Below are 16,165 nucleotides of genomic sequence, written 5' to 3' on the forward strand. Positions count from 1 at the left end.
AGACCGGGGCACGAACCCGTGTCCCCTGCATCGGCAGGCGGACTCTCAACCACTGCACCACCAAGAAAGCCCCTCTTGTGACTTTTTGAGAGTAGTTCCCTGGACAACACAGTCATATGTTACTTCTGAGAGCTGTTTAGTTAAAAGCAGATATTTCTTGTTTCTCAACCTTACTTTGTTGTTTATGAATAACTAAAAATGCAGTAAAAAATTATTTGTTGCCTGACTTCTATATCTTTTTCTCCAAAGTACATATCTCTTTGGAGGTTTTTTTTCCTATTATATCTGTAATACTGAGTTATTTATCCAAAAATCAGAAAAATGGAGTTTGATCCAAATTTAATGGCTAAATGCTGATTATTACAAACCATTAACAAAAATATAGACTGCTTTTGTAAACCCAGCAGTTGTATATAATATATTGTATTACCTATATATTGTATTACCTACCCAGTAATAAAATATATTGGGGAGGGGTTAAATATTTATTTAAGTTAAACATTTTTGATATCCACATAAAACTGTTCTCACAGCCAAGTTCATTGATATAAGCACCTATAAAGAAAAAAGAAACTTTCAAATAAAGAAACAAAATTCTACTTTAAAGAGAATATAATCAGGGTAATACTTCTACAGGTAAATAGATGAAAATTTTTGTTGATTTAAATAATCTAAAGAGCAAAAGTCAAACCTACTCAGATAAATATCTAACTCTATAACATTTTGCATACTGGAAGGATATTGTCTCCAGTTTTTATTTTTCTAGGCTACAGGTCAGTATGCCTATTCCAATTTATGACTATATTTTGTATGAATATTAAAAAAGACAACATGCTACAAATGAACTTATTTACAAAACAGAAACAGACTTACAGACATAAAAAACAAACTTATTACCAAAGGGGAAGGAGGAAGAGGGATAAATTAGGAGTATGGGGTTAACAGATACACATTACTGTATATAAAATACATAAACAATGAGAGTTTACTGTATAGCACAGGAAACTATATTCAATATCTTGTAATAACCTATAATGGAAAAGAATTTTAAAAAAGAATATATAACAAAATCACTTTGCTGTATACCTGAAACTAACACAATATTGTAAAACTATACCTCAAATTTAAAAAAGACAACATGTGCATGATGATATCTAAGTTATAATATATGCTTTATCAAAACTTGGAAAATCTACACATTCTATTTCTTATCAGATAAAAAGCAAAATAAAAATTTTAAAGCATAATCTCTTACTGCAAATAAGGAAATATGATCTTAGCATTAAAAAAAAAATTATTGGTGTGGTGGTACAATTAGAGAAAAACTTACAATCCTTGTGTTTTACAAAGCCATGCTCTGTTCCTCCTATGGCTAAGTCTCTCCCTCAGGGTATGAATTCCATGACAGGCAGGGGGATATTCACATCTGGAACCTGCACATCCATTTCCAGACGATCCTTGAAGTACTTGGGACCCATTATTTCCCGCCCAAACATCCTTGAACTTGCTTCTAGGACCTGGAGAGTCTCTTCTCCAAGTCAGTCTACCAACGGCCAGATTTACCCATTGTTATATGTACCCTTAATCCTGAGGGCTGGCCTAGTGTGCATCTGTTAAAAAACTATATACAATCACCCCTCCACATCTGTGGGCTCAGTGTCTGTAGATTCAACCAACCACAGGTGGTAAACATAGTGCACAATCCATGGGTGGTTGAATCCATGGATGTTGAACCCATGGATACTGAGGGCTTACTACACTATGCCATTTTATGTAAGGGATTCAAGCATCCTCAGATTTTGGCATCCACAGGGGTCCTGGGACCAATCCCCCACAGATACCACAGGGCAATTGTAGATGGAATTTGCCCATGACACATGGGCTCCTGGGCAAGCATTAGCACTGGGATGGGATGTGGGCTAGGCTGATATATCCACATGAATGCATGCCAAGCTCTCTGACATGATGACTAGATTGTGGAAGATTAGTGTTGTGGGCATAAGCAAGGAGGCAAGAAAAAGGCTTGCCCTACATTGCATTGTTTCTACACAGAACTTGTTGTTTGCAGTTGTTAAGAAGATAGATTTGACAAGGTAGGAGACTAGATAGAGCATATTTTATTTTATAGTTTACTAATTTGATTTATAACTTAAAATATATAGGCAGGTGTTATATAGACATCTATTCTGAACCCCACAAATATTTCTGGGGCAGTTGTTGTCATTCATGTGAATCAGAGAATGATGGGTAGGGCTTCTAACATAGAAGCCATGTCTCATGCAACTTTGCCTGTCTTACAGTTCTTAAAATATTGCTAATTCCCCAACAGAAATACAATAATTAAAAATAAGTTTACAGGAAATAAATTTCTTGCATAATATGAGAGTAAAAGTATTTTCCACTCAAAGAAAGGGATGAGAGAAGCAATGTTTACACCAGCATATCAAGACTAATGACTTATGTCTTTGTCAGGAGTTATTTGCCTACGGAAATGGTTATTTACCGAGCAAAGCAAAGAAAGGAGCTGTGTTTGGTTTATTTTTATTACCTTTTTCCATTTAGAATAAAAATCACACTGATATGTAAAAGGCTAGTCCTATTGTTTAAAGTATATAGATGAGTGTGATCATACTTATTCAACTCTCATTTCAAGAACTAAGATAACTGACCCCATTTTTCAAAGATGTGACCTGAGAGACCTTCTTTGAATTCTTTCTGCATTATGTATCTTTAGACATTATCATGGATATGCTCATTTTTATTCCCCCTAGCTTCATTCAGACCAAGATAAAGGAGATGGATCCCTCAAATATATTTTGTCTGGAGATGGAGCTGGTACTCTTTTCATTATTGATGAAAAAACAGGTGACATTCATGCCACAAGAAGAATTGATAGGGAAGAAAAGGCCTTTTATACTCTACGTGCACAAGCTATAAACAGAAGAACTTTGAGGCCAGTAGAACCGGAGTCTGAGTTTGTGATCAAAATCCATGATATCAATGACAATGAGCCCACATTCCCAGAGGAAATTTATACGGCGAGTGTTCCCGAAATGTCTGTTGTAGGTAAGTTCATTTACAGTGTTTATGACGGTATTCAAAAAGTATAAAAAATAATTATCAAGAAATTCTTAAAACATTATGATCAATTACTTGAAATCATATTTGACTCCCTGCTAAGAGTACGTGTTTAATCTTCTGAATTACGAAACGAGTCAGGAAAAAAAAAAGGATGAATGCATTTCTAATTTCCTATGGGTTTGTAAGTTTCTACAGTACAATAAATAGACACTTCCGTCAAAAATCCAAGAAAATACCATTGACCTTCAGTAGAAAACTATGAAAATGCAAATTTTTGTCACATGGATTTGGAGAACAGCTGTGTAAAGTCCTGACTCCAAATATATTATAAGTACACTTAGAACACCATAAACGTAATCTAGAGTCTACATATATACTCTAGTCATAATCTGCCTAAAGAGTTTGTCTGGATTATCTAGATGTTATGAACATTGGAATTAATTAGATTTTCTATTACTTCACATTAAATATTTTAAAACATCCTTTCAATTTAACCGTTATATATAAAACTCTGCTGATATAAATCTCTTATTCAAATAAACCAGTTGAAAATCAACAGCTAATCACAAACTGATACAGAATTTAAAGTTAGGTTGCAGAAGCAGTAAGACAGAAGGCGTGAAAAAACTGGAAGTATAACATTCAAGAAAATAGAATTCCTTTTTCGATGTAAATAAATGGAGGGTGTATTTGTAGGCAAAGAAAGTTAAAATTGATTTCATGTTTTTGCTAAATAGAGAATCACAGAAAATTAAACATCAAAAAACAATAACATTTTTAGAGATAATGTATTTGGATTTAGTAGAATAGATCATTTCTCAAATGTGGGAGAAGTATAAACTGATGAAACAATTCTGATACATTTTTTCCTTGTAAAAATTTTAATAGAAAATTTCCAACTGCAGTTCTCAAAAGCATTGTTCAGAGATTATTATTTAATATTTACTTCACTAAATCCCAAGGACTTTTGGCAATCACCTTAATATAAAGCCCTTTTATATATTTTGAACTTTATTAAATAGCTTCTAATAGTTCTTGGGACTTGGGATCATCTTGGATTGTTTCTAAATTTAGAATTTAATCTATTCATAAAATCGTATTCTAGAACAGATGTTAATTATTTTTATAGTTAATTAGTGGAGAGAGAGAAAAAAGAGCATACTTACTCCTTTGTGATTAGATATGCCCTTTACACAAAACAAATCTGTTATGTGAAAATGAATTTAAATATCAAACCCGAGCATTTGTAAAGTGTCTGCATTTATTATAATCTGATACACTGTAGCATTATCTATTGCATGTATGAAAATACACCTGTTGGCTAAATAAAATATGTTGTTGAATTCAAAGTTTACCTACAATACACTATATATATATTATTTTCATCTAAATTATATATGAATGTTTCTTTAAGAGGTCATTATTAAAGCCAAAAATCATTGAAGTCTTCCATGAAAACCAGTGCTTTTGCTCCTCCTTCTGGTACTGTGCAGAACTAAGCTGAATTTGGATACTTCAGGTACTTCTGTGGTGCAAGTCACAGCTACAGATGCCGATGACCCTTCCTATGGGAACAGCGCCAGAGTCATTTACAGCATACTTCAAGGGCAGCCATATTTCTCTGTGGAACCTGAAACAGGTCAGGAATCATGAATCAGTGTTTGTTCATTTAGTAGTCTTTATGATATTTATAAGTAAAAAATAAATAAATAAATAAAGGGCTTCCCTGGTGGCACAGTGGTTGAGAGTGCGCCTGCCGATGCAGGGAACACAGGGCCACAACAGTGAGAGGTCCGTGTACTGCAAAAAAAAAAAAAAAAAAAAAAAAGGTGGGAAAATAACAAAATCCTAACATTAATACTCACAGAAGAATGATGATGCCACAGTTAAAGATTTAAGAACTCAGAGTTGAATGATCGAGCGAGCTAATGGGAATATACCTGCTTTTATGTTTTTGCATCTGGGTTTAGGGCAGTAGACAGTGCATACGATATTCTTTAGGAAATAGAAAAACAATACAAATCATCAAATATTTACATAGAATCATTTTTACAATTTCTAGACAATAAAAATTAATAGCAAAAGCGTTTTCATCTTTCAAAAATCACTGCTATTTTGGATTTACAATTGTGAGCTTAATCAACTAATAATTGAGATTTTAATGAGCATAATAAAAGTTTTTCCATTTTCTTCAAGGTATCATCAGGACTGCTTTACCAAACATGAACAGAGAAAACAGGGAGCAATATCAAGTTGTAATCCAGGCCAAAGACATGGGTGGCCAGATGGGAGGCTTATCAGGGACCACCACGGTCAACATCACGCTGACAGACGTCAATGACAATCCACCACGCTTCCCCCAGAGTAAGCTGTCTTTAATGGTGTTTCTGCAGGGCAAAAGCTTTAGAGTAAAAACAGAAAAGAGGAGAAAAAGCAATTGTCAATCATTTCATTTAAAACAGACCAAAACTGTGCTACAAAAATGAAGAAAAAAAAATAGATGTATATGCTGATGAATTCACTGTTATCAAAAGATAGAAGTTAAATATTTCAAACATAGTTCATTCAGAGACAGAGGGATCTATGATCACAAAACCACTCTCTCTCTCTCTCTCTCTCTCTCTCTCTCTCTCTCTCTATATATATATATATATATATACACATGCAAGTTTACATATGTACTGTCTCTCTCTCTATATATATATATACATATATATAGTCTATCATCTAAGAACTATTTCTGTCAGCAAAGGAAATGTTTTATTAAAATAAAAACTAAATTATACTTCTACAATGAATGTGTTTATTTCTACTTAGAATTTAATAAGGAAGATTCTAACCCAAGGGTAAAATTTTTCAATAAAATAACTAAGTTGCCATATTGTAAGAACTTAGCCAGAAAGAACTACATAGGGGGAACCTTACAAACTAATCAGACTTCCATTTAATATCACTGTGTCAGACTTGCATGTAATATCTGTGTTTGGAATGGCAGTCATACTAAAGCATTTTGTATTTTTGATTTATTTATAGATTTATTTTGTGGTTTAGAATGAAACCTTCAAATTCTCAAAATAAGTCAAGAAGAGGTTAAGAACCATTAGCTTCTGACCATATAATTACATTTATTTATTCTCCTTTCTTATACAAATTTGGTAGACATGCAGCTAGAGAGGATGATATTGGGTCTCAATGGACACCGCCAAGACTCAGCCAATTACCTGCTAATCTAAAAGACCCTTTACTTCAAGATGGAATCTCACGTTGTTAGGAAATGTGGCATAAAACACAGGCTTTAGTATGATCTGTGTTTTTAATTTTTAACATTTGCTGTGTATTAACTTCTAAATTGATCCCCCAATTTTAGTTTATTTGTTTTTTGCCTTAAATAACTTTGTGATAAAGTATTAAAGTGTAAAAAGCAATAGCTTTTCGTGATATTTATATCTTTATACTAAAGACCATTACACAGAAAGAATTACAGTCTAAGAATTCACTGTATTATTTTGACTCTTTAAAAGCATTTCACCTCTTTTCTTGTACTATTTTTATCTAACTTTATTAATAGTGCATGATTTTAGTTGAATTGTTTAAAATCACATGTGTGGAAAGATTACAAAATTCAGAGAGAATATTCTTGAGTGGACTAATCATATGCTTATGTGTTTTTATGATATTTTGTTAGATATTTAAGGTACATGCTCCTCAGGATTGCTACTGTGGTGTTTGGCCCAAAACACAGAGAAGGGTGTTTGCTTATGCTGTTTTCAAATTATCAAGTTTCAACTTCAGGTTACCTTTAGCATCAGCAGGGAAAGGCAAACCAATAATAAATCTTTATAGTTCTTTTAGAACAGGTCTAAAGACATGCCTCGTTGCACTACAATTTAAATTTCACATTTTATATGTATTTCTAACCACCTCTTAGCATGATCCTGTTACCAGGAGAATGGACATGCAAATATAGGAGAACAAACTGTTAAGTGGTTGCATAATCCACAATGAGCAAAAATATTTGTGAAAAAAGTATTTTATGAGTAATAAATGACCATTAAGAGGATTATTATAGTTTAAATTCTCAGGAACATATATACATGTGTCCAAAATACAGTCCATTTAAAAATTATGCATTTGATAAGCAAATTAATAGATTCTAATTAAATGGAAAAACTAGACATTTGAAAGATGAAAATATCTGATAAAAATTCATTTTATCATTTTTCTTCTACTGTAACACCTTTATTAATTCATTCACTAATTACTTTCTTTTCTTTTGTTAAGTCAGAATTTGTGGTTGGTATCTGGTAGGCACATTACACAAGCCTGACATAATAATAATAGTAATAATAATTAAAAAAAGAAACAGCAATAGCATAACATGTTTTCTGAATGGTGTTTTTATGTCACCCTGTATCAGTTATTTACTGACCTACTTTATTTTATCAAAACAACTCATTGAGGTCAGTATTCTGATCTCCATTCTACAAATGAGAAAACGAACATTATAGACATTAAGGCCAACTGCAAGTAATAGCAGAAGTGGTTTGAAGTCCATGACCAACTCCAGATGTACAACACAATATATTATGAGAAGTTTTAGAGCATCCTGTATCTTGTCTCATTATTGTTTAATTATAGATGGAAACATAATTTATGGATCTTTGTTTTCTCAATTATCTTTTCTCCTATGAACATTTGCAACCATATCTTACTGTTGGGAACACTCAGTCATGGCAATTAAAATGTTACTTGATAGTCTAAGTCACCTAACATGCAGAAAACTAGTTTTTAATTTCTCATATCATTTCATTAAATAGCCGAGGTTTGGAGGGAGTTCCACAGTTTATGAAGACCTTCATATGTAGCATATCACTGAAACTTGCAACTAACTCGTGTAGACTCATTGTTATTATCCTTATACCCAATATACAGAAGAAGTAAAGGAGGTTCAGAGTGGAAATAATAAAGAAGACAAACTAGTACTGCCTAATAGAAATATGCAAAACAAAAATGTGTGCCACAATAGTAATTGTAAATTTTCTATCAGCCATATTAAAAAAATAAAATAAGCAGGAGAGACATTTATTTTAATCATATATTTTAACCCAATATTATCCTTTAAACATATCATCAATATAAAACTTATTCAGATGTTTTACATTCTCTTGTTCCATAATTCTTTGAAATATCCTCTTTCATTAAGTATTTTCCAGTTACATCAAGGCTCAAGTCAGACTAATGACACTTCTAGTCAATAGCTGCATGAGGGTTAGTGGCTTGGCTAGTGGCTGCCATATGGGACAGTTCAGGACAGACTGTGGAGTCATCCTCTTGAATCCCAATGCTGTCTTCTTCACTTAGTAGCTTTTTCACCTTGCTCCATTGAACTGACCTTTTAGTAGAAAGGTGCCATTTCAGTGTCTTTCAGTAAAACTGGATAGCAGTGCCTACCCCATGGAGTGGTAAGACTAAATAATTTAAATCAGGGTCCCCAACCCCTACCAGTGCGTAGCCTGTTAGGAACCAGGCCGCACAGCAAGAGGTGAGCATTGGGTGAGCGAGAAAAGCTTCATTTGCCGCCCCCCACCGCTCCCCATCGCTCGCATGACTGCCTCAACCATCCCCCCGACCCCATCCGTGGAAAAATCGTCTTCCATGAAACCGGTCCCTGGTGCCAAAAAGGTTGGAGACCGCTGATTTAAGGTATATGAAACGCTTGACTCAGTGGCTGGCACTAGTGTATTTATGTGCTCAGTAATATTGATTTGTGCAAGTACTGCTGTATTATTATTATTTTTCAATATTATAAAAGTAGAGTCAAAACTTAAACTTTCATACAGATTGATCCAAATTCTACATTTCCCAATATGGTACATCTGCGGAAGATAAAAATCTCCATCATTTGGAGGGGACAAGGACAAGTGAAAGCCCACATGTCCTCCTTCATTGTTTAGCTTATTTATTGTGTGGGTCTATAACAATCATTCTCAATCAGGGACAGTTTTGTCCCCCAAAGGACATTTAGCAAGGTCTTAAGACATGTTTGTTTGTCTCAACTGGTGGGTACTACTGGCATCTATTGGGTGTAAGCAAGGATGCTGCTAAACATCCCTACAATTCACATGACAAAGAATTACCTGCCCAAAATGTCATCAGAGGTGAGGTTGAGAAACTTTGATATTATCTGAGGAACTGTTCAAGTGAAATCAGAAATTTTTTTATCTAAAACTATTTATTGAGAACACTCTTGCACCAAACATTATTTTAGAAAAAAGACATATGAATATTGTTAAAAAAAAAACAACTTTTTTTTGTCCCTATGACCTTTCATTAAAGCAGGGGAGGCAGATGATACATAAGAAAACAATTCTATACATACAAGGTATTGGCTCAGTTCTGGTTAAAAAGAGGAACACAAGTGTTCCAAGGAAAAGGATAAGGGAAGGACTTGCTCAAGAAGGGATACTAAATCCAAACACTGCAAGATGGAATAGGCTCACCATACAAAGAGATGGGAAAAGTCCTTCAAGCAGAGGGAACAGAATATGGGAAACCCTGAGTTGGAAGTTGAATGATGTTGAATAGAAGTTGAATATCAAGAAATGAAGACCAGAGTGGTTGGATCTTACCAAACAACAAGGAGGTTAGTGGGAGATTAGATCAGGGAGCCCTACACTCACAGGAACATTGGCAATAGTCAATTATTGTTGGAATTAACAAACGCATAACTGTGTGCCTAAGTTACCATCATACTCTTGTGATTTTAGAGGTATATAAATATGTGAACATTAATAGGACATGTACACCTTAGTATGATTCTAAAAGAGAGGTAATGGATTAGAAGGCTGGGGTGCACCTGAAAACTGAGTTCCAAAAGTCTTTTAGGTTCTTTTGCTCCAGATATTAAATTGTATTTTCACTACCAAAACAATATCTCTGTTGAAATTATTTCAGAATCCTGGATTATTTCAAGTGACTTTAATTTTAAAAACAATTAGTGAAGACAAAAATCTATTGCTTACCTTCCACTGATAAGCACTGTGCTTGCAATTAAGCCCATGAAGGTTAATAAGTTTTGTTACCAGAAGGGGCTACTTTTCAGGGCCCAAGAATGGGCTCTTGTCTAACACTCTGAAATGAATTGTCCGAGGAGACACACATACCGACAAAGCAAAAGACTTTATTGGGAAGGGGCATCCGGGCGGAGAGCAGCAGGGTAAGGGAACCCAGGAGAACTGCTCTGCCATGTGGCTCGCTGTCTCAGGTTTCATGGTAGTGGGGTTAGCTTTCCCGGTTGCCTCTGATCAATCATCTTGCTTGTGCCCATATTTGCTCTGACTCAGGGTACTTCCTGGTGGTGCGCGCATCTCAACAAAGATGGGTATGAGTATGAGGGTTTCTGGAAGGTTGGCGGGACATATTATGGGCTGGCATCTCCTCCCTCCTTTTGGCCCCTCTTGAATTCTCCCATTTAGTTTTCAGTGGCAGCACCTTGTTCCTTACTGAGATCTCCTGTTGTGAAACAACCAATGCAAGCAGTTATTATTGTGCCTGGCCAGGGCGGGCACTTTCCATCAACAGTTCCCTAACATCTTGATTCCCGATTACAAGTGGCTTACTGTCGAGGAGGGGAGAGAATATTTCAATATGAAATGACATGTCTGACAGAATTTAATGGGTGTATGGAAGAGCAGCACTTTTCCAAATATGGGGAAGGAGGATTGAGTGCATCTTTTGCAGTGAAAGGTTTTCTGGAGAATTTCCCTTTTGATATAAATCCTTTCTTCAGACTACTAAAAGCAATAAGGGCAGGAAAGGAAGGAGAGTTCATGAAGTTGGGAATTAGCAAAATTACCAATGTAGGATATGCAAAGGGCATATTCTGTGCAGGTAAAAAAAAAAAATGGTAAAGGACTGCTTCAAAGCAGTCATGAGGGTTATCTTTGGTGATGCCTTTAATGTTTGCTTTTCTATTTTTTATCTATTTTTGTAACTTGATACAAGAAAACCAGAATAACAAAGGATAGAAAAGGACAAATGAGACAATTGCTTCGAAGTCAGATAAAATGAGTGCTGAATAGCAAAATGGGGGTAATTGTGGATGATCTTTCCCAATTGGTTTTAGTAGAAATCATTTCAAAGAAGCTGGAGGGTAGTAAATTGAGGAATAAAAGAAAGTCAGGAAGACGATCAAAGAAATAATGCCTGCACTTTAAGAAGCTGAGGTGAACAAGAAAATGAAATAGAAAAGGAATATATTGTAATAGTTAAAAATAAATCCTGGATTAAGGGTGGTTCAGTAGATAATTTTGAGAGCCTCCTTTGTCCAGGCTCAAAGCAGGAATTAGGGCTTCAGTGGCCAACCAAGGACATGGACTACTGGAGGAAGGTGTAGAAGATAAAGTGACAATCACATGAATACATAATATGATGTCTGGCAATGGGGTAAGTGCATGCAGAATAGAAAGCAGAATAAAGGACTAGAGAATGACAGGGGTGCTATTTTAGGAAGCATGAATAGGGGAGACTTCTCGAAGGAGGCCTGAATAATTTTAAAAACTGAAAATGCATAAAATTAGACAATTCAGCTCCTCTAGAAATCAGTTTCTATATGTACAGTACTTAGAGTGCTACAATTAAGAAATAAGGTCATATATAAAATGTTTTTAGTAGTAACTGTAACATATAAAGGTTCTCCATACACAAGGGTTTTTCTCCCCTTCCTTCTTCCTTCTCAAGGAGTATGACCAGTGTTTCAAATCTTGTCTTTATTGCTCTGATGCTGTGCTGCTATTCATTAATGGCCCACAAAAGATGAAATAAAAGTGCCTTAAGCCAGGAGATACCTGTAATCTCGACGATGTACCTCATATGAACAAATGAACATCCATGGATGAGGACTCCAGAGCAAATGTTCCTGCTCTCCAAGCAGTCAATGTTCAATGGTCCTTGAATTTCACTATGTTTCATTGTGCTAACAGAGACAAAAGTTATACTCCATCACCTGTATTCTATCCACCTGGTATTTTCACTTGAATATTTTAGTCTCTTTTACGTCACATCCTTCCTTCTTTCCCTAACATCAGAAAAACAAAATAGGCTCCATGGAAAAGGTCTATGAAGAGATTAAATTACTGGAACCTGATCATTGTAGGGCTTGGCAAAAACACCCGGAACAATGGAATTTGTGCCCAAATGGCCTTTTAAAAAAGTGGCTCTGGAAAAATGCTATGATACTAATTTTCATCTAGACAAGAATCAGTGATTAAGGAATAGCTGATCTGCAGAGATGAGCACTGAATAGCAGCTCCCAACATCTTTGTCTTAATACAGAAGAGAATGTTGTATGGTAAGACTCTCTCAAATCTGTTCCTAAAAAGAAGAAAAGAAAAAGAAAGACAAAACAAAAAATAGACATCAGAAAGGAAGGTCCAGGCATAGAAGAAAAGAGTTTACGAAAGCGGTTATGTCAATGGTCAGGGTCCCAGTCAACCAGCTGGTGCCTAGGACTTGGCTCTAGTACTTGGATGGGACAGTTACTAGGACTCAAGAAGAAAGAAAGACTAAACATCTGAGATCAGGCAAAAAATTCCAACCCACAAAAAGAGCCAACTCTAGAACATAGTTTGAGAAGACCACAGCTTGTTATTCAAATGTAGCTGCTCTCCCACACATTGTATCACAGAAAAGAGAGAGGAGATTATTTTTCTCATCCTACTTAACAGTGAGTATGGCCTCCAGAGAAATCCAGCTCTCATAGAACCATGCCCCTGATCTACTTAGTACTGAGTCACAAACATGTTTGCAGACAGCTTAGGTGGACAAGTGGAAGTCAGGAAGCAGTAACGAACACATTTACATAATAGCTGAGCTGGGATTTCATGAGGAGAGAAAATTTATAAACTGCTAAAAAATATAATATGATTGAGTGGTGGTCTTATTTGTATTTATTTATCTTTGACCTCTTAAGATGTTTCAGAATATTATGTATATAGGTAATCAATATCAAATTTATGAGAATTTGATATGATATTTATTATGCAAGATTACAGATCTAGCCCAAGTGCACTCAAAAGAGTGAAGTTATTGCTGCTTACTATATCTTTTCGCCATGACTTATTGAGAATGGTAACAAAAATCCGTTTTTCATCATTTGGTTGTCAGTTCCGAAAATTAACACAGAATTTCTCACTTATAGGAAAGGTTTTTTTTAAGATAAATTATAGATGATGGGCACTTGGGTGTACAAATAAATTAAATGAGACTCTAATTTCCTGAGTATTTTGATGCCAACACTTTATATTTCCATCAAATTATATTTAAAGATTATACACAAATATAGCTAATTCAGATGCCATACTATGCAATTGTAGAATCACTCAGCGCCTAGAAGAGATTTCATACCTAGGTTTGTTTGTTTGTTTTAACTGCATGACCTTTATTGGCTACTAACTTTATTTAGCTCATTAAATTACATAAATATGGATTGTCTGATTTGCCCACATTTAAATAAAATAAAGCAACAGTATAAAAATAATAGTAACAGGCACAGTGTTACAGCATGGACTAAACACAGTAAAATATAAAATTAACTCAATCTTCATATCTGTATAATTATAATATAACATATATTTATTTACCCCTTTATATTAGTTCAAGAAAAACTGAAACATGAAACTTAAATCACTTGTTTATGATTCTACAGTTGGAAAAGAAATAACAGCCAGGTTGAGGATCCAGGTTCGATGATTCAAAAATCTGTGCTTCTAACCACTACACCAAGAAAGAAATTGGTACATCAAAGACTCTCTTTATCTTCTGTGGTACATCTTGCCTTTAGTTAATTCGGTGATTCACTACTTGTATATAGATTACAGGAACAACTTTAAATAGGACATACTGAATTCTTACAATGTCCATGCATTTTCATACAAACTCGGGAAAATCAAAGCTTTATTTGTTAGTGCTTTTGCATTACCCAAGGACCAAACATGAGTGACTGCTTTGCTGGGATCCTTATGCTGCTTGGCGGATAGATAAACAAGTTTACATGAAACAAGGTCATTCAAGGAGATGTCTATATGATGTACGCAGGGATTTAAGACACGTACTTTCAGTGAGCTGTTAGACTACCATTATCCCTGCCTGGTACAAGGGAGGTTTGATTTAATAAGTGCTGATTTTCGCTTTGTAAATAGAGTCAACCTTGCCTCTACTGGGGATTCTAAGGTAATGTAGGCCCCAGGCTGATCTGCATATTTTAAAATTATCAAGCACATTTCAAGTAGAGAAACAGTCAGGTATGTCCCAAGGAAGATGCTTTAACCTGAGAAAGAAGGGAATGAAATTAAAAATGTCTCTTTTCTCCCTTTTTTAATCTAAAGAAAATGAATATTCTTATATTCAAAGGCACTGTTCTACAATTTACATAGGTTAGATATAACTCTGATTTTTACCGTGATCACAAAAATAGCCTCAAATATTTGTAAGATTTTTCCCCATGGTCCTAGTACTTAGAATTTGTAAGAATTATAAAGAAAGAATGTTACTGAAGCATTCTTTGATTTTTTTAAACACTGATTGAATCTGTACTATGTGGAAGGATGTATGATAGGAAATAATAATAAAGTAATAATTTTATAGAGAGAAATAAAAAACAGAATACATACATAAATGGTTTGCCGTTAGAAAGATTATAAAACACAACATCTCTCTCTCTGTCTCTCTCACACACACATACACACACACAAATAAACATATATACACTTTTATTTTATTATATTGTAGTTTCCCTCACACATAGTCTCCTTCACTCTTTTGCTTGCTTTTGTATATAGGTGGAGTTTGTATATAGGTTGCATAAATGTAAGTATATATGCACATGTATGTACACATACACATATATATGCACATATGCATGTAAACTTATATACACACATATAACTGGAGAATGATATAATAACATTCACACTATAATTGTCAATTAAAGCCTAAATCATAAAATGATCAACCCTTCAGAGGTAAGGGGACCAAGAAAGAGAAAAACATTTAAGTGTTTTCCAGGCAGGAAAACAGGCATTGAGGGGGAGAGCATTTTTGTTAGGGAGGACAGAATGAACACAGGTGACATTCAGAGACATGTGTGTGATTTGGTGTGCCTGGACCCCAGGGCTTCAAGCAGGTGTTGTGAGAGATGAGAATGGAAATGTAGCAGAGTCAGCATCATGAAAAGGGTTGGATACAAAAATAAAATGTTACATATATTATGTAAGGGAGTATTTTTTAGGAGAGCACCAGGCACAGTTCTTCATTTTGTCTAATTATTCTGGCAGCAACGAAGCACATTGCTTGGATCGGAAGAGCAAAGGTTGATGAGAGTCTGAACTGAAGCTGAGGAGAGGAGGGATTTGAGATATAGTTAAGTAGTTGAGCCGTAGGACGTAGTAATTAGGTCGATAAAAGGTTCGAGGGAGAAAGAAAGCAAAAGATACTTTCTAGTTTTCTACCAGAAGAGCTTGTTTGAAGAGAGACAGGGATTTCAGTTTGATTCGAACGTTTTAAATTAAGATTCTTGCAGAAAGATAGCGGTTTTAAATACCTAGGAGACGGTGAACTATGTTGATCTGATGTACACAGCACGATATATAAGTGAGAACAGACATGATGATCTCAGCTAAGCTAAACGTTTAGAGTGACATAACTGAGGAAATGTACGATTCCCAAGTATGATGAAATATATACTTCTCTAAGAAAAATAGAAATTATACAAAAATCCACTTGGAGCTCTCCAGTTATTCCCATGGAAAGTTGCCTTAGACTAAACGATTTAGCATTTTTGCATCAGGGGATTCGAAGTCCCTTTGTGTTATGGTATCCTCTAGAACACACTTGGAAAATACCCCTGGGTAAGTATAGAGAGAGATATATAGAAAGAGAACTAGCTGTGCAAATATATTTAGACTCAGTTAAGCCGCTGTTACAGTTTTTAGTAAGCCTACAATTTCAGGGAAGACGCATTGCAGAGACTGAGTACCTAGTACAATGTAATATGTTTATGAATGACTCTAAGGTTATCTTAACCTCC

At 34.9% G+C, this 16,165-nt stretch overlaps 1 protein-coding gene across 1 annotated transcript in view; it reads left to right on the forward strand.

Moving 5' to 3' along the window:
• LOC101286389 (cadherin-10) overlaps nucleotides 1–16,165 on the forward strand; it is a 190,136-nt gene that overhangs the window by 129,715 nt on the left and 44,256 nt on the right. Inside the window, exons 3-5 of the mRNA XM_004276371.3 lie at nucleotides 2,772–3,066; nucleotides 4,601–4,720; nucleotides 5,278–5,445. Of these exons, the coding sequence (XP_004276419.1) occupies nucleotides 2,772–3,066; nucleotides 4,601–4,720; nucleotides 5,278–5,445 (583 nt within the window). The remainder of the gene's footprint in view (nucleotides 1–2,771; nucleotides 3,067–4,600; nucleotides 4,721–5,277; nucleotides 5,446–16,165) is intronic.

This window comes from Orcinus orca, chromosome 3, assembly GCF_937001465.1.
Source record: "Orcinus orca chromosome 3, mOrcOrc1.1, whole genome shotgun sequence".
Taxonomy (NCBI): domain Eukaryota; kingdom Metazoa; phylum Chordata; class Mammalia; order Artiodactyla; family Delphinidae; genus Orcinus; species Orcinus orca.